The sequence below is a fragment of the Pituophis catenifer genome, unplaced genomic scaffold (assembly GCF_029215685.1).
Source record: "Pituophis catenifer annectens isolate HBS135680 unplaced genomic scaffold, rPitCat1.0.hap2 SCAF_12, whole genome shotgun sequence".
Taxonomy (NCBI): Eukaryota; Metazoa; Chordata; class Lepidosauria; order Squamata; family Colubridae; genus Pituophis; species Pituophis catenifer.
In genome coordinates, this window is record NW_027256892.1 from 23,464,705 (window position 1) to 23,484,953 (window position 20,249).

Genomic DNA, 20,249 nt, shown 5'->3' on the forward strand with positions numbered 1-20,249 from the left:
TGGAGGGGACGTGGTTTTGTGTGCATCCCGTGGATGGGACTTCGCTTGTTTGCTCGGATCGCATTCTGGCATGCCGTGGCCTGCTGCCAATCCACGGACTGGGGATTGTTGTGGCCCGTACGCGGCCTGTGCAGCTAGTAGCTGATTCAGACAGCGAGGAGGCTGGTGTGGTGCTGCGCCAGCAGCCTGTGCAGCTGGCACTTGAGTCGGACACTGAGGAGGCTGGAAAAGATGTGGTGCCAGAGGCGGGGATTTAGCCAGGGCCTTCAGAACCTCCAGAAGCTCCCATAAGTGAAGAGGAAGAAGAGGAGGAGCCTCTTCTTGATGCACGGGCGTGCAGAGCTGCCAAAAGGCAGGAGTGGCTCCTCAGGAGGAGGTCTCCTCGAGAGTAAGGCTTGGGGCTAATTGGCCACTCCCTTAGCCTATTTAAGGAGGAACGCCAACTGAAGCAATTTGCAGGGAACAACTTCGTTCACATACCTTTTGTCTTGCTTATCTTATCAGCTTCCTGCAAATTGCTTCTGGGCATTCTGCCAACCACAGTAAGCTTTCCGTTATTATCCTTTGAATTCTTGGCGGCTGTTAATGCAATTAATTAACAGCCATTGTTGTAAAAGACTGGTTTATTCAGTAAACTAAGGTTTGAACGGACTTTGTGTGTGCTGCGTTCTTTGGGGTCCATAGCTGGGGCAGAACAGGGATTTAAAAGCATGTTCATATACACAACTCTCGTCTTTCTCACTCTACAAGAGTAGTTACTACTCAGTGGTATTGTTTGGCAGAAGTAAGATTTTTTTTCCCCCTCTTGGTCAGCCACCTGATGCTGGGTGTCTGTTATCCGAAGCCCCGTGTCATTGGTGCAGACGCGTTTAGAAAACATATCCGGAGCAGCCGTATCTTTGTGCCGACAGGCTCCAACTGTGTTATAAGTATACACAAAATCCTGTGTGTTGCTGAAAACCTTTATGAGCTCATGAATCTGACAGTTTCAGTTGCACTAAGAGACTCCCGAAGGGGACCAGTATTAAAGCTTTGTAGCCTTCATATGCATCTACAAAGAGTGAACATCTGTGGTGTCTCTTGCGGAAACCGAAGAGATGCGATCCTGTTTTGACTGAAAAGAATTGCAATGGTGGGGGTCAGAAAATTCTATTTCTACCCAAAATAGGTGATTGTTGCAGGGAAGAGTTACAATCCAGTACAACTACATACAGTATATCGCAACATAGAGCTATGGTCTGCCTTTCCAAAAACTTCAGATTTAACCTTCTTAGATTTCCCCCCATCCCTAATTTACAGAAATTCTGGACATTTGTCAAATTAGAAAAATTATACTACAGTAATCTGGACTCATCTTTAGAACGAGACTATATATTTACTAATATTTCTAATTCATTTTGAAGAAAATGTGGGACATCTGTTTTAATCGATCAAAGGTTAAGCTTTCTATTTGCATTGTTTTTAGAAATAATGTGATATTGGAAATAACAAATCATTTATGATCTTATGATTCTTGACGAATGTATCTTGTCTTTTTATTTCCACTGAGAGCATATACACCAAAGGCAAATTCCTTGTGTGTCCAATCACACTTGGCCAATAAAGAATTCTATCTATCTACCCTGTTTCCCCCAAAATAAGACATCCCCTGATAATAAGCCCAATCGGGCTTTTGAGTGCATGGCAATAAGGCCAAGCACTTATTTCAGGGTTCAAAAAAATATAAGACAGGGTCTTATTTTCGGGGAAACACAGTATCTATCTATCTATCTATCTATCTATCTATCTATCTATCTATCTATCTATCTATCTATCTATCATCTATCTATCATCATCTATCTATCTATCTATCTATCTATCTATCTATCTATCTATCTATCTATCTATCTATCTATCTATCTATTGATCTATCTATCTTATCCTTAGATGAACCTCATGTCATTCAGGTTGCTCTATTGATTGACTGATTGATTGCACAATTCTACGCATATTTATTTGAAACCCTTTCTATCCAATTCAGCAGGATAACTGTTTTTTTCTCCACTAATTATTATTATTATTATTTTTTTAGGAATGCAACCAAAATCTCCTCGCCAACATCGGATCTATTCCTGTGGGAACGCACGAGTTCAATCGTGAGCACCAAATGCAAACAAACCTCACTCAAAGTACACCTGCAGCTTCAAAGCTGCCTTGAAGCACCTTTATAAGTACACCTCACATGGGACTCGAGATCAAATCGATACAGAGGCTCCCCAGTTTTTGTTCTTGTTGTTGTTGTGTATCTGAGGAAGCCTAGGTTATAATCAGACAAGGCAGAAAGCTTGTTTGTTTATGCAACGTTTTTCCCAGACAGGATGATGAGCCTGGTTTGATCATTTCACTCTGAAGCTACCAAAAGATAATTGTTGCTAATAAAAAGTATAATCATTTTTTTTATTATTATTATTCTGGAAATTCCTTGCTTTATGTCTCATCCCATACAACTGGATTTGTATTGAGTCTGCAATCTAGATTTCTTTTTTTATTTTATTTTATTGGCTTAAACACCCAGTTCTGATTTTCCGCAGAGGAATTCATACCCAAACACCACAGTGTGCCATCTGGTTCTGCCGAAGCTCAGTGGCAGTGTTCAGCCGGTTTGGACAAGTTTGGGCGAACCGGTAATGACGACATGAAGGTGGGCCCGTCTGCCCCGCCCACTTGTCCTGGCGCTCTGCCGTTCTATTTAGCCAGTTTTCTAAGCCGCGCAAGCTTCACGCTCTCACATTTTTGATGCGTGGCGAACCGGTGGTAAAATTATGCGAAACTCATCTCTGCTGAAGCTAATGTCTAACGTCCCTTTCTAGGCATCTCAAGGCCTTTGATTGGGGCACTGTCCGTCCAGCTTAACTTCAAATCAACCCTAATAAGACCTTAAAAGAGCACCCCTGGTGACCTCGTGCAAGAACTGTGATGTTTCCTGGAGCTGATTGGAAAGTCAATAGGCGTAAGCATCCTTTCCATCCATCCCTCCCTCCCTCCCTCATCAACCATGGACAAAGCAACCCACATTAGATTTCTCCATGTAGTAATTAGAAGCTGCCAGTAAGTGTCACTGTGAGGACAGGGAATAGACATAGAATGAAAAGTTAACTGTACCGGGCTACCAGGAAGAGGACGCAGCTCACGGCAAGGTAGGCAAGTAACATGAAGAGCCAAACCCCGGGAGAGAACGGATCCAGAAAAGAGAAATAGCCAGGTTTGCGCCCCTAAGACAGAGATAATGATAATAATAATCACCGCAATTCAGTACTTATGACTTTCATACATATTTAAAAACAAACCTTCGTTGTACAGAATAACAAACGACAAGACAGAGATTGACTGCAGAACATTGCTAGGCTAAAATGGACAGGATAGAGTTAGCTCAGGAAAGTTTGTTTGGGATTCACTATCTGGGGGTAACACGTCCACCGTGCAAATTGTCTGAGCTAAAAAGGTAAAGGTTCCCCTCGCACATGTGTGCTAGTCGTTCCTGACTCTAGGGGGCGGTGCTCATCTCCGTTTCAAAGCCGAAGAGCCAGCGCTGTCCGAAGAGCCTTGGTAGTACAAGGGTTTAAGGCACCCTGTTATTAAGCTGCTTAAGACCAGCTGCCTGCAATTACTGCAGGGTTCAAATCTCGCCAAGGCTCAAGGTTGACTCAGCCTTCCATCCTTTCTAAGGTAGGTAAATTGAGGACCCAGTTGTGGGGGCAATAAGCTGACTTTGTATAAATATACAAAAGGATGAAGGCTATTGCTGAGCACATTGTAAGCCGCCCTGAGTCTTCGGAGAAGGGTGGCATATAAATCAAATAAAAAAAAAAGATGTCTCAGTGGTCATGTGGCCAGCATGACTCAACGCCAAAGGCGCACGGAACGCTGTTGCCTTCCCACCAAAGGTGGTCCCGATTTTTCTACTTGCATTTTTTACGTGCTTTCAAACTGCTCGGTTGGCAGAAGCTGGGACAAGGAACGGGAGCTCACCCCATTAGGCAGCACTAGGGATTCGAACCACTGAACTGCCGACCTCTCGATTAACAAGCTCAGCGTCTTAGCCACTGAGCCACCACATCCGTATTTGTCTGAGCTAGGCTATCACAAATACTTCATTGTGTTTCCTAATCAAGCTATGGGAACAAGTCCAGCTTAGATGGACACCCAATCAAGACTATTCTCCATTTTGGAGAATACATACATGGTTAGAGAAAATGATAAAGTAACATATAGATTTAAAGCCAGAAATATTTTTGTTCGTTATATTGCCAGAAAAATATGACACAGGGAAATTATATTTAAGATTACATGTTTTGACAGCAGCGAGAATTGCATATGCACGATATTGGGAAAAGGAGGAAATTCCTACAGATGAAAATATAATTAAAAAAAATATTAGACTGTGAGGAAATGGGTGGGTTAACATTAAAGATAAAGGATAAAGAAGATTCAGATTTTTTTTAAACTTGGGATTTGTTTTACAAATGGTTAGATAATAAAGGTAGGAATTAGAAGTTGGAAGAATATCATTATATACAAGTAAAGAAAATAACAATAACAATAACAATAATAATTAAATTGACTCAGACAGTACATCTGAGAGTACACTGTTTATTAAGCACTCATATATGTTAAAGGAATATATATATATATATACATACATACATACATACATACATACATACATACATACATACATACATATATATATATATATATATATATATATATATATATATATATATATATATAAAAAGAGACTATTTCCCAATTTTCATGACTGTCTACAAAGATTCTCAATCATCCAGGCCATGGTTGTCCCAAAGGCATTTTTTCAAAAAGCTTCTTTGCTTTTCCTTGAAGACGTTTCATTTCTCATCCAAGAAGCTTCTTCAGTTCTGTATCCTCAGGGTCACCTGAATGGTGCAAATGAGTGTGGAGCTTTCTTGGAACTGTTGACCGTCAGGACACAGATAAACCTCCAAGTGGCCTCAATGACTCTCTAAAAGGATGCAAATGACCAGCTGTTTGCAAGGAGTATAAATCCTTCCATTCCCCACCATCCAGTCAGAAGAAGGAAATGTCTTCAAAGAAGGAAAAAAAACCAGAAAGTCCAGTTTCCTCTTGTAAAAGCACCTTTGGGCTCTAAAAGGAGGCAACGAGTTTGTTGAACGGAGGTATCCATTCAAGAAGCAACAGTGAGAACTGGACATGAAACCAATGATTAGTTCAAAATTGGGAAAGGAATCCGGAAAGATTGTATACTGTCGCCCTGCCTATTTAACTTATATGCAGAGCACATCATGAGAAAGGCGGGGTTGAAAAGTTGGAGTTAAGATTGCTGAGAGAAATATCAACAACCTCAGATATGCCGATGATACCACTCTAATGGCAGAAAGCGAAGAGGAACTAAAGAGTCTCTTGATTCAGGTGAAGAAGGAGAGTGCAAAAGTTGGCTTGAAACTCAACATTAAGAAAACTAAGATCATGGCATCCAGGCCCTCTCAATTCCTGGCAAATAGATGGGGAAAAAATGGAGGTAGTGACAGATTTTATTTTCCTGGGCTCCAAGATCACTGCAGATGGGGACTGCAGCCAAGAAATTAAAAGACGCTTGCTCCTGGGGAGGAAAGCTATGGCAAATCTAGACAGCGTACTAAAAAGCAGAGACATCACCCTGCCAACAAAAGTGCATATAGTCAAGGCTATGGTTTTCCCAGTTGCAATGGATGGCTGTGAAAGTTGACCATAAGAAAGGCTGAGCGCCAAAGAATGGAGGCCTTTGAACTCTGGTGCTGGAGAAGACTCCTGCGAGTCCCTAGGACTGCAAGGCGATCCAACCCGTCAGTCCTAGAGGAGATCAACCCTGACTGCTCTTTAGAAGGCCAGATCCTGAAGAGGAAACTCAAATCCTTTGGCCACCTAATGAGAAGGAAGGACTCACTGGAGAAGAGCCTAATGCTGGGAGCAATTGAGGGCAAAAGAAGAAGGGGACAGCAGAGAATGAGGTGGCTGGATGGAGTCACTGAAGCAGTTGGTGTGAGATTAAATGGATTCCAGAGGATGGAAGAGGACAGGAAGGCCTGGAGGAACGTTGTCCATGGGGTCACGATGGGTCGGACACGACTTTGCAACTAATAACAAAAACAATCTATTCATGTGAACATCTAGAAAAGATTTGTGGAAAGATTCACCGTTTGGAAAATACAGCAGCCGTCTCATCTGCCCTATCCTCTCCCTGCTGACAGTATGCACCAAACCCCTGAGTCCCAAGGCCTTTTCTAATGACCCCCCCTCCACAATATTCCATTAGTTTGAACGGAAGGGGAGAGGAAGAAGGCAGTGTTTTTAACAGCAGGTCAAACGCCAGCCCTCCTATTAGAGTCCCCGTGTCAGAAAGCCACACTTGATTAAATTGCAACACATGAAATTGAGACAAATGGCAGGCCCATTTGAACCTGCCATTTGTAGTTATTTGTGATGAAGCCTCTGTGTGTGTGTTTGTGTGTGTCACGGGGTACAGGCAAGCCGGGTCTGAGGACTGAAAAAAAATGTGATAGAAGACGGAATGCAACAAGCTATAAGGAGAATCAGTATAAGATGCTATATAGATGGCACTTAGCACCATTTAGAATTGCTAAGATTTACCCAAATGCAAGCCCCAAGTGTTGGAAATGTGGTCACCACCAAGGTACCTTCTATCACATGTGGTGGACGTGTCCGGAAGCGAGGAAGTTTTGGAAAAAAATACAAAAATGGATCCAAGAAATATTAAAGGAGGATCTTAACTTCCTCCCGGAAATTTATCTCCTGGGAGTGCTAAAACGAACATTTGGGAAGGACAAGAAATATCTGATTATTCATATTGTCACAGCTGCTAGACTCTCCTATGCCAGAGGAGGAACAGATAGTCAATAAGATACTTGACTGCGCAGAAATGTGCAGATTAACATATGTGTTAAACGGAAAGGAGGATTCAGAATTTTATACGATCTGGGATCTGTGGTATAGGTGGTTAGAAATTAAATGCAAAAGTTAATACTCATGTGGAACAATGCACAACGATTAGTTAACCCTATATATTATTGTACTCTAACAGTAATTAATTTTATACACAAGAATTTTTGTACAAACTGTATAATAATTAGATAATTGATTAGATACCGCACCTGTAAATATACAATATGACTACACGTTGCCGAACCGTATAGTTTGAATTGTAATATGTTCTTAACTCAATAAAATTTCATTAAAAAAAAAAAGAGAAGAAGACTGAATGCCATCTGGAAATGCTTCTGCAGTTATTTCTTAGGAAGCTTCTGATGGAAACCGTAGATTAAACTCGACGTCAGCTGCAGTTTTCCATGCTGGAATATGAAGGGAAGAAGAAGACGCGCAGATGGGTTTTGAGAGCTGTTTCCATCTGCTGCGCAAAGCAGCTCTTGACTATTGTAATGAGTTTTCAAGCCTTCTCGTGTTAAATTAATATTTACCCTTTTAATTACCCAATGCATTACAAAAAAAAGATGTTGAGGCATTTGGAAAAAGCGCAAAGAAGAGCCGCTAGGAGGATCAAATGCCTGGAGACAAAAAGATACGAAGAACAATCGCAGGAATTGGGTATGGCCAGTTTAGAGAAAAGAAGGACTAGAGATGACAGGATAGCAGTGTTCCAGTATTTGAGGGGCTGCCACAAAGAAGAGGGGAGTCAACTTATTTTCCAAAGCACCAGAAGGCAGGACAAGAAGAAATGGAGGGAAACTAATCAAGGAGAGAAGCAACCTAGAACTAAGGAGAAAGTTCCTAACAGCGAGAACAATTAATCAGTGGAACAACTTGCCACCAGAAGTTGTGGGTGCTTCATCAGTGGAGGTTTTTAAGAAGAGACTGGACAGTCACTTGTCTGAAATGGTATATGGTATCCTTCTTGAGCAGGGGGTTGGACTGGAAGACCTCCAAGGTCCCTTCCACCTCTATTCTGATTTTTTTTTTAAAAAAAATTGATTGATATGCTGCCCTTCTCCGGAGACTCAGGACGGCTTACAATGAGTTAAGCAATAGCCTTCATACTTTTGTATATTTATACAAAGTCAGCTTATTGCCCCCACAAACTGGGTCCTCATTTCACCTACCTTAGAAAGGATGGAAGGCTGAGTCAACCTTGAGCCTTGGAGAGATTCGAACCTGCAGTAATTGCAGGCAGCTGTGTTAATAACAGGGTGCATTAAACCACTGTACTACCAAGGCTCCTAACTGATATATCCTGATTGATATTGATTGATTGCTTTTATACAGTGTATGCTAAGGAATAGGTTTCTTCTCCATAACCCATGGAACTCTATGACACAAGAGCTGACCTTCGGACAGCTAATGTGAAGAACTGAAAAGGAAAGCAAAACGAAAGACTAATCTCTAAATTTGAGCTCTAAGGGGGTCCAGACAGAACCTATCGCTTCCTTTCTGTAACTCCTTCTTATTTTGAAGGACAGAAGGACAACTCCTGTTCTAAACTCGATTTAGCAATCCTTTGCGTTCTTTTGAGAGACTGGCTTTTCAAAATGGCTTTTCAAAAACCATGGATGTAGCGTTCTGTTACAAAACCGCAGTTTGAAGGGAAAGAATTCAGTGGTAGTTATGCCACGAGAACCGGTAGATCATATGGGTTAATGGCAGTGGTGAAATCTTCCGTGGGTTGCCACTGGTTTACTGCACACGCATGCATGCCCTGCATGCCAAATGCGCACTCTGAGTGCGCATGCACAGTGCATGCCAAATGCATGCTGTGTGAACATGTGCAGTGCACACCAAACGCACCCTTCATGCGGAAAAAGGAGCCATTTGAAGGTAAGTAGAACAGCGAGGGGGGAGGAACAGCTGTGCCACAGGATTTAGCAGGATTTCCTGCTTTCTAACGAATGTCAATCGCGCGGCACAGCTGATCGTCGGAAATACCGGTTCAAATGAACCGGCAGCTTTTTTTTAAACTACCGGTTTACCCGAACTGGTAGCTTTTATTATTACCAGTTCTCCCGAACCGGTGCGAACCGGTAGCATTTCACCCCTGGTTAGGGGCAACCACCAAATGTTTCAGTGAATTTTCCATCACAATAGTGGAAAGCAACAATGGCTTTTCTGCCATTGGGATGATGGCATGTCTATCTATCTCAGCATCTACTTCTGTCCTACTATCGCAGCACCATTGAGAGTGTCCTGACATACGGCACTCTTGCATGGTATGGGAGCAGCTCTGTAGCAGACAAAAAAGTTCTACAGAGAATCATTAAAACTGCCCAGAATGTCATCGGGCTCCAGCTACCAGCCCTGGACGACATCTTTGAATCTCGCTGTTTGAGGAAGTTGCATAACATTCTCAGAGACTCTTCCCATCCTGCTTACAATCTTTTTGGACTGTTGCCTTCTGGCAGAAGATATAGAACGATTAAAACTCGGACCACACGTTTTCTGAATAGTTTATATCCCAGAGCTATAATTGCACTCAACAATGAACTAAAGGGCCACCATCAGTGAGCTGTTGGACACTATTACTTGGTCTGTTGTGTGGATGTTTGGGTGGTTTAGGGGTGGGGAATTGTGGTGGGTGGGGTGTGTTTGGGGATTGTTATGTGTGTTGGACTTTGGGTGTTAAGTAAATTTCGTCGTATGGGTATACTGTGTATACACGTACAATGACAATAAAGTTATTTATTTATTTATTATTTATTTATATTAGAGGGAGGATTTGTAGATGCCCTTCCTTTCTGGGGAAAAAGTATTTCCTGCTAGCAAATAAGTGGAGAGACAGATACCCAGCTGGCATACATTTCTCCATTCTGGAAATCCTGAGAAGGAAATAAGCAAAATCACGGAGATAAATTGCGTGGAACTTCTCATTCTGAGCCTTGGAATATCTATTGTGTTCCTGCTCTCAGGGCTGAGATCAATTAATAATTTAGCACAATAGGATGGGGGGCAAGGAAAACCCTATCTAAGGGGAACTGAATTTATAAGCTTCCTTTTCTTTTTCTGCCTTTTTTCCCCCTGAGATCTGCCCACTCTTCCCTCTCGTTAAAACTTTTAAAAAAAAAAAGAAAGAAAGAAGTTTGAGTGAGGAAATTACTGTGTTTTTTTTTTCTTCGCACAGCTCGATCCAAGGGCAAAGACAGAATTAGCATCCATCTGGGCTCGCGTCTGACAAAATATATCGGTCATCTAGTTTTGTTTTGTTTTTTGCACAGGGATTAGAGGGAGCAACTCCACCAGTCTGGGATAAAATATTGTTATTGTTCAGAAGGTGAAGAAGACGCTGCCTTCTGACTTGTGGGCCCATTTGTCTAAAGGAATTTCTCCGGCTTGTCTCCCTAATGGAGAAATGTGGGAGTTCTGGTCCCATAAAACTGGAAGGCATCTCCTTGGGAAACGGGTGACAAAAACATTGCAGATTAAAAGCCCAAGCCAAATGGCAAAAGGAACATATAGGCTAAATGCTGAGGTTCTGATAGAGGCTGGCACATTTGTCCATGAGCATCGTCCAAGAACGCAGCTTTGTAGAAACTTAGGAAGCCCTTCTATCCATGAAATCATGTTCTCCTGAAGGCAGTGATGGCTAACTTTTTTCTCTTTGTGTGCCAAAAGCACATGTGCACATGGATAGCAGCGTGTGTATGTGCCTGCACCTATAATGCAATGCACCCCCGCATATGTGTGCATGGCCCCCCGGTGCCCCCCTTGCATGTGCATATGACCCCCATCCCCCACGCATGCGTGTGAGGGGTGGGATTCAAAATTTTTAGCAACCTGTACCATGGTAGGTGGGGGGCATTTTTGCCCTCCCCAGGTTCTGGAGGCTTTCCTTGTGCCTCCAGGAGGGTGAAAACAGCTCCCCCTAGGCTCCGGAGGGCAGAAACGGGTCTGTTTTCAGACTTCCAGTACTTCTGGTAGGCCCATTTTTCGTCCTCCCCAGGCTCCAGAGGCTTTCCTTGAGGCCCTCCAGAGGCCGGAAACCAGCCCATTTCCACAGTTCCGGGACATGCGTGCTGCATTCCCCATGCTCCCCCCACGCATGCACAAGGTATATACAAAAGTATGACAGCTATTGCTTAACACATTGTAAGCCACCTTGAGCCTCCGGAGAAGGGCGGCATATAAATCGAACCAATAAATAAATTCATATGTCACAGAATAGGAGGGTTTTTAAAATTATTGTCATGTTTACCAATGTTACCATGAAAGGTAACTTTAACCCCAAAAGATAAAGGTTCTGTTGAGTCGAGCTAGTCTCTTGGAAACTATCGGGAGATTATTTTGATTTTCAGTTTAGCCTACAGCCTTGGTGTGCCCAGGTGATATCCCGCTCGAGTACTAATCAAAGGCTGACCCCGATTAGCTTTTCTTCTAAATCAGCCAAAATGAATTAGCTCCTGCCACCAGCCTGCTTTGATGTTCCACTACAGAATCTAATTTGTGATTGTTGAGTTTTATAATTAGTGCAATTTCTAATTTTCCTGCAACGTTAATTAAAAAAAAAAAACAGACAATATCTGGTGCCGTATTTAAAAAAAGTCTCTTGATCAACGTTTTGGCCTCATAAAATCTTCATCTTGAGCTAATTTTGATGTTTTAAATATCATCGGAATCATCATCTTCTTCTCCATCATCCACCCTGCGGGGTGGAGTCTGGACGATTGAACGGAGCTGAGTGTTTACTGGCCGGATGCCTTTCCTGTCACCAATGCGGAGTTTTTTTTTTTTCAGCAGATACATTCTCAGTGTGCCCACAGCAGGGGTGGGTTCTACTTACCTTTACTACCAGTTCGCAGCGGGGCTGCGCACGCTCTTCTACGCAAGCACAGAAGCTTCTGCACATGCGCAGAAGCGTTTTGATGACATCGGGGTTGGTGGGCGGAGCCTCCCTCCGGTTTTACTACCGGTTCTATAGAACCGGTGTGAACCAGGGGCAACCCACATTGGCTCAGAGAGAGAAATATCTACCTAGGATCGAACTAGGATCAAACGGAGAGGGCTCGCAACTTGGGTGTCCTCCTGGATGCACGGCTGTCTTTAGAAGAGCATATGACGGCCGTGGCCAGGGGGGCTTTTCATCAGGTTCGCCTCATTCGCCAGTTGCGTCCCTTTCTGGATCGGGACTCCTTATGCACAGTCACTCAGGAACTCGTCACTTCCCGCCTGGACTACTGCAATGCTCTCTACATGGGGCTCCCCTTGAGGTGCACCCGGAGGCTCCAGCTGGTGCAGAATGCTGATGCATGGGAGATTATGGGAGTGAGAGGGCGCTCCCATGTGACACCTCTCCTGCGTGAGCTGCATTGGCTCCCGGTGGACTTCCGGGTGCGCTTCAAGGTACTGGTTACTACCTTTAAAGCGCTCCATGGCATCGGACCTGGGTATTTGAGGGACCGCTTTCTGCCGCCAATAGCCTCCCACCGGCCAGTACGCTCCCACAGAGAGGGACTCCTCATGGTGCCATCAGCTAGGCAGTGTCGGCTGGCGACCCCCAGGGGGAGGGCCTTCTCTGTGGCAGCACCTGCCCTCTGGAACGATTTGCCCCCGGAGATAAGAAGAATATCGGATCTCTGGGCCTTTCGCCGTGCCCTAAAAACTTTTCTTTTCCATCAAGCAGGGCTGGCATGAAACCCCCCCCCCCCCCGTTTTTGAGATATTAGATTTTTAATTGTTTAATGGGTTTTAGTCGTAAGGTTCTTAATTTTTGGCCAAAGAGTATAATTCTTTTAAATTTTTAAATTTTGTATTGGATGTTTTTTACTTGGCTGTGCACCGCCCTGAGTCCACCAGGAGAAGGGCAGTATACAAATTTAAATAAAATAAATAAATCAAACGCACAGCCTCCAGATTGCAAAGTGAGAGCTCCACCTCTAGGCCACCACATCACTCAAATAACATCGGAATAATGCAGTAAGAAAACCAAAAGGGTGGGAAGGGGGGTTTGGTAGACAAATCCTCACAGCTATTGCTTTGTACAACATTTGCATGCAGATATCCTTCGATGTGTGCAAACGCTTTTAAATGATGTCTCTTACCAGGTGCACGCGATAGAGGATGCTAATCCCCAGAGTCATGAATGGCTTTGAGAAATCAATCACCTTCTCTCGCTCGGCTGTGATGGTCAGGCCAGCCACTGCCAAATCGGCTTTCTGAAAAGGAAGCACAGAGAAGGATCAATACGTCTTGCCCAAATGGGGTTTGAGGTAGTAGTGAAGAAACCTGACACGGTTTGATTTCTAAAGGATTTATTCTCTTGGAAGTTTTGCCTAAGGAAGAAGGAATAGGGCGACTTCCGTGAAAGGTATTCTTTACGGTATCGTCTCTTTGTGTTTGTGTGCGTGGAGACAGAGGGAGAGAGAGAGAGAGAGAGAGAAAGAGAAGTAGAATAGAATAGAGCTGGAAGGGACCTTGGAGATCTTCTAGTCCAGCCCCCTGCTCAAACAGAAGAACCTATAGTAGAACCTTTCAGATAAGTGACTGTCTACTTTCTTCTTAAAAGTGTCCCGTGATGGAGCTTTTTCAGGAGACAACTGGACTTTCTTATTTTTTCATTTGAAGACGTTTCGCTTCTCATCCGAGAAGCTTCTTCAGCTCTGACAGGATAGTGGGGAATGGAAGGATTGATACTCCTTGCAGACAGCTGGTCATTTGCATCCTTTTAGACAGCTGGACCTGGATGACGGAGAATCTCTACAGACCTTTAGCTGTACAATTTGGGATGAACGGTGTGGGAGTAGGAATGGATTTCCAGAGGAAATATTGCAGACTACAGGAACCTGTCAGCGTTCCAATTTGTGATCTCCCCCAGCGCTGACATGAATGAGAGAGGGGGAAGCCTTGCTTTAATGCTGAGATGAACTTTCACTTAGTTTCCTGCTCCTTGGTAGATAACGTTACTTAGGTGATAGAGGGAGGAGGGAATTCCTGTGAATAGAAAGTGCTTGGGACGGAGAGATGGATCTGCATGATGGCCAATGAGACATTGGGGATGAGGAACTGAAAGGGAGGGGTTTGGAAGGAGATGCCAGTTTTGGCTGCACCCAGAGTTCAGGAATGACGTTGTTTTATTCTTAAATAAAGAAAAGATTCATTAGAGACTTTGCGTTTGAGAATGAAGTTTATTTGAGATAACACCGAAACCTGCCAGACCCTGAGGACACAGATAAACCTCCAAGCGCTTCAACGACCCTCTAAAAGGATGCAAGGAATATAAATCCTTCCATCCCCCACTATCCTAGTCAGAGCTGAAGAAGCTTCTTGGATGAGAAGCGAAACGTCTTCAAAGACAAAAACGAAAAAGTCCAGTTGCCTCCTGAAAAAACACCTTCGGGACAACCATGACCTGGATGACTGAGAATCTCTACAGACCTCCAGTGATAGAGCACCCATGATTTCTGGTGGCAAGCTGTTCCACTGGTTAATGGTCTTCACTGTTAGGAAGTTTCTCCTTAATTCCAGGTTGCTTCTCTCTTTGATTAGTTTTCAACCATTGTTTCTTGGCCTGCCCTCTGGTGCTTTGTAGAGTAATTTGACCCCTTCTTCTTTGTGGCAGCCCCTCAAATACTGGAATACTGCTATCATAATAATGTTATTGTCATTATGTGTGTATACACAGTATACCCATACAACGAAATTCACTTAACACCCAAAGACCAGGTCCAACACACATAACAATCCCCAAACATACTCCCACCCACCACAAATTCCCCACTCCTAAACCACCCAAACATCCACACAGCAGACCAAGTAATGCTGTCCAACAGCTCACTGATGGTGGCCTTTTAGTTCATTGTTGAGTGCAATTATAGCTCTGGGATAAAAAATATTCAGAAGATGTGTGGTCTGAGTTTTAATTGTTCTGTATCTTCTGCCAGAAGGCAACAGTCCAAAAAGATTGTAAGCAGGATGGGAAGAGTCTCTGAGAATGTTATGCAACTTCCTCAAACAGCGTGATTCGAAGATGTCTTCCAGGGCTGGTAGCTGGAGCCTGATGACATTCTGGGCAGTTTTAATGATTCTCTGTAGAGCTTTTTTGTCCACTACAGAGCTGCTCCCATACCATGCAAGAATGCCGTATGTCAGGACATTCTCAATGGTGCTGCGATAGTAGGACAGAAGTAGATGCTGAGATAGATATATCTTCCTGAGCATTCTCAGGAAGTACAACCTCTTCATGTCACTCCTAATTATTATTTTCTTTAGACGAGAGAGAGAGGGGGAGAGAGAGAGAGAGAGAGAGAGAGAGAGAGAGAGAGAGAGAGAGAGAGAGAGAGAGAGAGAGAGAAAGAAAGAAAGAAAGAAAGAAAGAAAGAAAGAAAGAAAGAAAGAAAGAAAGAAAGAAGGAAAGAAAGAAATTCCCTGGATGATTTTGAGCCAGTCCCTCTCAGCCATTCCACTTTGTAGGGTTGATCTTTCATACAAAAACTGGGGAAGAGAGTGGTATGTACATCATTTTGAGTTACCGAAGCAAAATCAGGATGGAAGCCCAATGAAGAAAAATAACTAGTAAACCAGAAGAGGGTAATGTAAAGAGCTCTCCGTGGTCCTGATTCAGGGCTCTATTCTTGGACGATTGTATCTTTCTAGGAACGAAGCTACCATCTATCACCGCTGGCATTTTGCAAATGGAAGCTCGGCTGCAGCACCTTTGCTTAAAAAAAAAAAAACCACGGCTGCAGAAACAACCATAAACAAAGAGAAGCCTTCTTCCTTTCTTCATATTTAAACGGAGGGGGAGATGCGGCAACCTTGATAAGAAATCAGAGCGAGCCGTGCCATGCTACAAATTATTATTTTTTTAAAAGAAAACTCATTTATGTAACTTGGATAAGGATTTTCATTTTAAATATGACTTTTTATCACCTCTGGTCTTATTTAATGTCACAGAATTGCTCTTTGAGAGGGGGGGCGGTGTTTATTTAAAAGGACCCAAACAGCAGCAAGCTTCCAGCCTTTCCCATCGGTATTATTTCCAAGGTAGGAAGCTGTTGCATTACTTCTGAAAATTATCTGGTGGCTCAGAGGCTAAGACGCTGAGCTTGTCGATCCAAAGGTTGGCAGTTCAGCAGTTCGAATTCCTAGTGCCGCGTAATGGGGTGAGCTCCCGTTACTTGTCCCAGCTTCTGCCAACCTAGCAGTTCAAAAGCACGTAAAAAATGCAAGTAGAAAAATAGGGACCACCTTTGGTGGGAAGGTAACAGCGCTCTGTGCGCCTTTGGTGTTGAGTCATGCCGGCTACGTGACCACGGAGACGTCTTCAGACAGCGTTGGCTCTTCGGCTTTGAAACACAGATGAGCACCGCCCCCTAGAGTCGGGAACGACTAGCACATATGTGCGAGGGGAACCTTTACCTTTACCTTATACTACCCTTCAGGGAAAGATTGAAGGCAAACGAGGTCCAGGCAGAAGAAGAACATCATAGCTTCAAAAATCCAAGGGACTGGTTTAGACAAAACTCAACAGCACTTTTTTGTGCGGCTGTTGATAAAAAATAGGATGGCCAACATGATTGCCAACGTCCGATGATGGATATGGCACAAGAAGGAGAAGATCCTACCTTTGTCCTTTACATCTCCAGGGTGGTAAGTTCCCTGTTGCAGAGGAACTTGTAGAAGCAATAAATAGAAATTTATCACTCATGATTTATAACCGAAGTTGCAAACCTCTGACAAGTACATCAAAGGCTGGGGGATCTTGTAATGGTGCGACCGGAACAATTTGGAACTGAACACACTCAAAACCGTAGAAATGGTGGTGGACTTTAGGAGAAACCCTCCCATACTCCCACCTCTCACAATACTAGACAACACAGTATCACCAGTAGAGACCTTCAAATTTCTAGGTTCTATCATATCGCAAGATCTAAAATGGACAGCTAACATCAAAAATGTCATCAAAAAAGCACAACAAAAAATGTTCTTTCTGCACCAACTCAGAAAGCTCAAACTGCCCAAGGAGCTACTGATCCAGTTTTATAGAGGAATTATTGAGTCTGTCATCTGCACCTCTATAACTGTCTGGTTTGGCTCTGCAACCCAACAAGGCAGACACAGACTTCAGAGGATAATTGGAACTGCAGAGAAAACAATGGCTACCAACCTGCCTTCAATTGAGGACCTGTATACTGCATGAGTCAAAAAGAGGGCTGGGAAAATATTTACAGACTCCTCACATCCTGGACATCAACTGTTTCAACTCCTACCCGCAAAACGATGCTATAGAGCACTGCACACCAGAACAACTAGACACAAGAACAGTTTTTTCCCAAATGACATCACTCTGCTAAACAAATATTTCCCTCAACACTGTCAAACTATTTACTAAGTCTGCACTATTAATCTTCTCATCGTTCCTGTCACCCATCTCCTCCCACTTATAACTGAATGACTGTAACTTTGTTGCTTGTATCCTTATGATTTATACTGATATTGTTTATTTGTACCCTATGACTATCATTGTTGTACCTTATGATTCCTGATGAATGTATCTTTTCTTTTATGTACACAGAGAGCGTATGCACCAAGACAAATTCCTTGTGTGTCCAATCACACCTGGCCAATAAAGAATTCTATTCTATTCTATTCTATTCTATTCTATTCTATTCTATTCTATTCTATTCTATTCTATTCTATTCTATTGCTGGCAGCAACCCAGTGGCTAGCTGCCAATTCAGACTTTACTCACAGAAAACAAAGATTAGTCCAAATGCGGTCTGATAAAGCAGGCAAAGTCCAGTAAAGCAGAGATCATGGAGTATTTCCAATTTTTGCTCATCACAAACTGAACCGGCCACCACACCCCCATTTATAACCTGTGGGGTGTGGTCCAGTGACTCAGCTAATCTCTGGCATGCCTTCCCCTCTGCTGTGCACGCTTCTCCCTGCGCCTCTGTCAAGGGTCCAGCCAGCACTTTTCTCCTTCGTCGCTGTCCACCTGTGGCTGCGGGGACATGCTTGGCTCTGAGCCTATCTCTTGGCCTTCGGTGTCCTCCGGAGGCATTGCCAGAGAGGAGGGTCCTGGAGAGGGAGGCCTTGTCAACTCCTCTTCCACACTCTCAGAGTCTGCATCTGTTGATAGCCCAGGCTCAGGCAACGGAGCCACAACACGGCACCTGAATAGCATGTTTCCTCCACGGCCCCCTGAAAACTGTCATCCCATCACTTTTTCAAGCGACCTTTGCCCCCAAAGTAGGAATCTGGGTTTCTGAAAGTTTTTCCCCATATGAACCTACTTTTCCTTTTTCCCGAGAACGACTGTAAATGTCTGTCTAAATATGTCCTGTGACCCAGCTGGAGAAATGTCACCATTAAGTTTGTGGACTTGAAATAACGACTATCTCGACTGTTCCTTTCGGTAAACCATTGAAGAGAGAAAAGAGCTATATTTAAACCCGCATTTATAAGATGAAAACAATGGAACAGCAGCTGCCATAACACCACTTGTGATCCTGAAAGGTTTTTCCACCTTTCTCCCTTCTGTAGGAAAAAAAAAAAACCCAACCTTGGTCCTTATTAAGTCTTATTGAAGTGGCTTGTATTATTTCAGACTTGTGACCGTGCAGATAAAATAAACTATTATTTTTCGGTTTCTCCGCCGAGAACAAATAACAGCTGTATTGGCGCGTCAAGACCCCACACAAAGGAATTTTATACCTCCTTTTATCCTTCAGCCTTTTAGCACATAAACCAAAGAAGCAGGATTTTCTTCGGAGAGAGAGAGAAGAAGAAAAAAACCCACGTTTTTTCCACAGAATCAGAATATTGGTCTGTGTGCTAAAGACCGAAGGTTACCACCTCAATCTTTGCTCTTGGTTAAAATCCCTGCAATCGTGGTTTATGCTGCTACCAGTAGCAGCATCTGAACATCTGACTCTGTATGTTGTTTGGGAAATACAAACTAGATTAAAGCAGCAGATGGGTGTAGAATCAACATCTGGATTTAACTCTGATGGATTGAAGTCCTGCCACCAGTGAAAACCCACCAAATTTAGGCCCCTTTTAAGTTCTCCTCAACTCTGGGAAAGCTCCATTTGATGAAAACCACAGAGGGAGACTTAATTCTACAGAATTTATCCCTCGATTAAAGGCACAGATCTAGGGGCACGGTGGCTTAGTGGCTAAGACGCTGAGCTTGTCGATCGAAAGGCCGGCAGTTCAGCGGTTCGAATCCCTAGTGCCACGTAATGGGGTGAGCTCCCGTTACTTGTCCCAGCTTCTGCCAACCTAGCAGTTCAAAAGCACGTAAAAAAATGCAAGTAGAAAAATAGGGACCACCTTTGGTGGGAAGGTAACAGCGTTCCGTGTGCCTTTGGCGTTGAGTCATGCCGGCCACATGACCATGGAGATGTCATCGGACAGCGCTGGCTCTTCGGCTTTGAAACGGAGATGAGCACCGCCCCCTAGAGTCAGGAACGACTAGCACCTATGTGCGAGGGGAACCTTTACCTTTATATTTAAAGGCACAGATTTTATTCTATTACCAGTAATTACTTACAGCCAAGGTGTAGCAGCTCTCAGGCTTCCTTCAAGACATTTAAAGGCCAGAAGTCTATTTTCAGCAAATGGAAGTTGACACATCCATCATATCCGCAGAAGATAACAGTTTTGCTACTACGTTTTAATACCACCCATGATTCACAAAGGACCTTTATATTAATGTGAGTTCTCTGGGGCACTGGGAGGGTGAGATGTCATTATAGATTTAGATGGCAAAGAACGCCCTTGTAAAACTAGAGATCAATATTAGAAGTAACATCCTCGAAAAAAAGGCCATCGTCAAAGCATAAACCACCAGGGAGGGCTCTAAGCAGGGGTGAAATGCTACCGGTTCGCACCGGTTCACATGAACTGGTAGTAATAAAAGCTACCGGTTCGGGTGAACCGATATTATCGACGATCAGCTGTGCTGCACGATTTATTTTCGCTAGAAAGCTGTTTCCTCCCTACTGTTCTACTTACTTTGTTAAGCATACTTCTTCCATGCAAAGCGTGCATTTGGTGCACACTGCACATGTGTGCACACACAATGTGCATTTCGTGCACACTGTGCATGCACATCATGCATTTGGCATGCACTGCGCATGTGCGTGCACAGCATGTATTTGGCACACACTGTGCATGCAAACAGGTGGCAACCCGGGGAAGATTTCACCACTGGCTCTAAGGTTTCTGGATTCTTCACTCTGCTCTCAATGGCCAGCTTGAGTTTTGAG

At 43.6% G+C, this 20,249-nt stretch overlaps 1 protein-coding gene across 1 annotated transcript in view; it reads right to left on the minus strand.

Annotated features, from left to right (window-relative positions):
• Positions 1-20,249, minus strand: part of GRIK4 (glutamate ionotropic receptor kainate type subunit 4) — a 284,535-nt gene that overhangs the window by 22,700 nt on the left and 241,586 nt on the right. The window contains exons 12-13 of the mRNA XM_070952502.1: positions 13,074-13,187; positions 3,142-3,251 (exon numbers count right to left, since the gene is read on the minus strand). Coding sequence (XP_070808603.1) covers positions 3,142-3,251; positions 13,074-13,187 — 224 coding nt within the window. The remainder of the gene's footprint in view (positions 1-3,141; positions 3,252-13,073; positions 13,188-20,249) is intronic.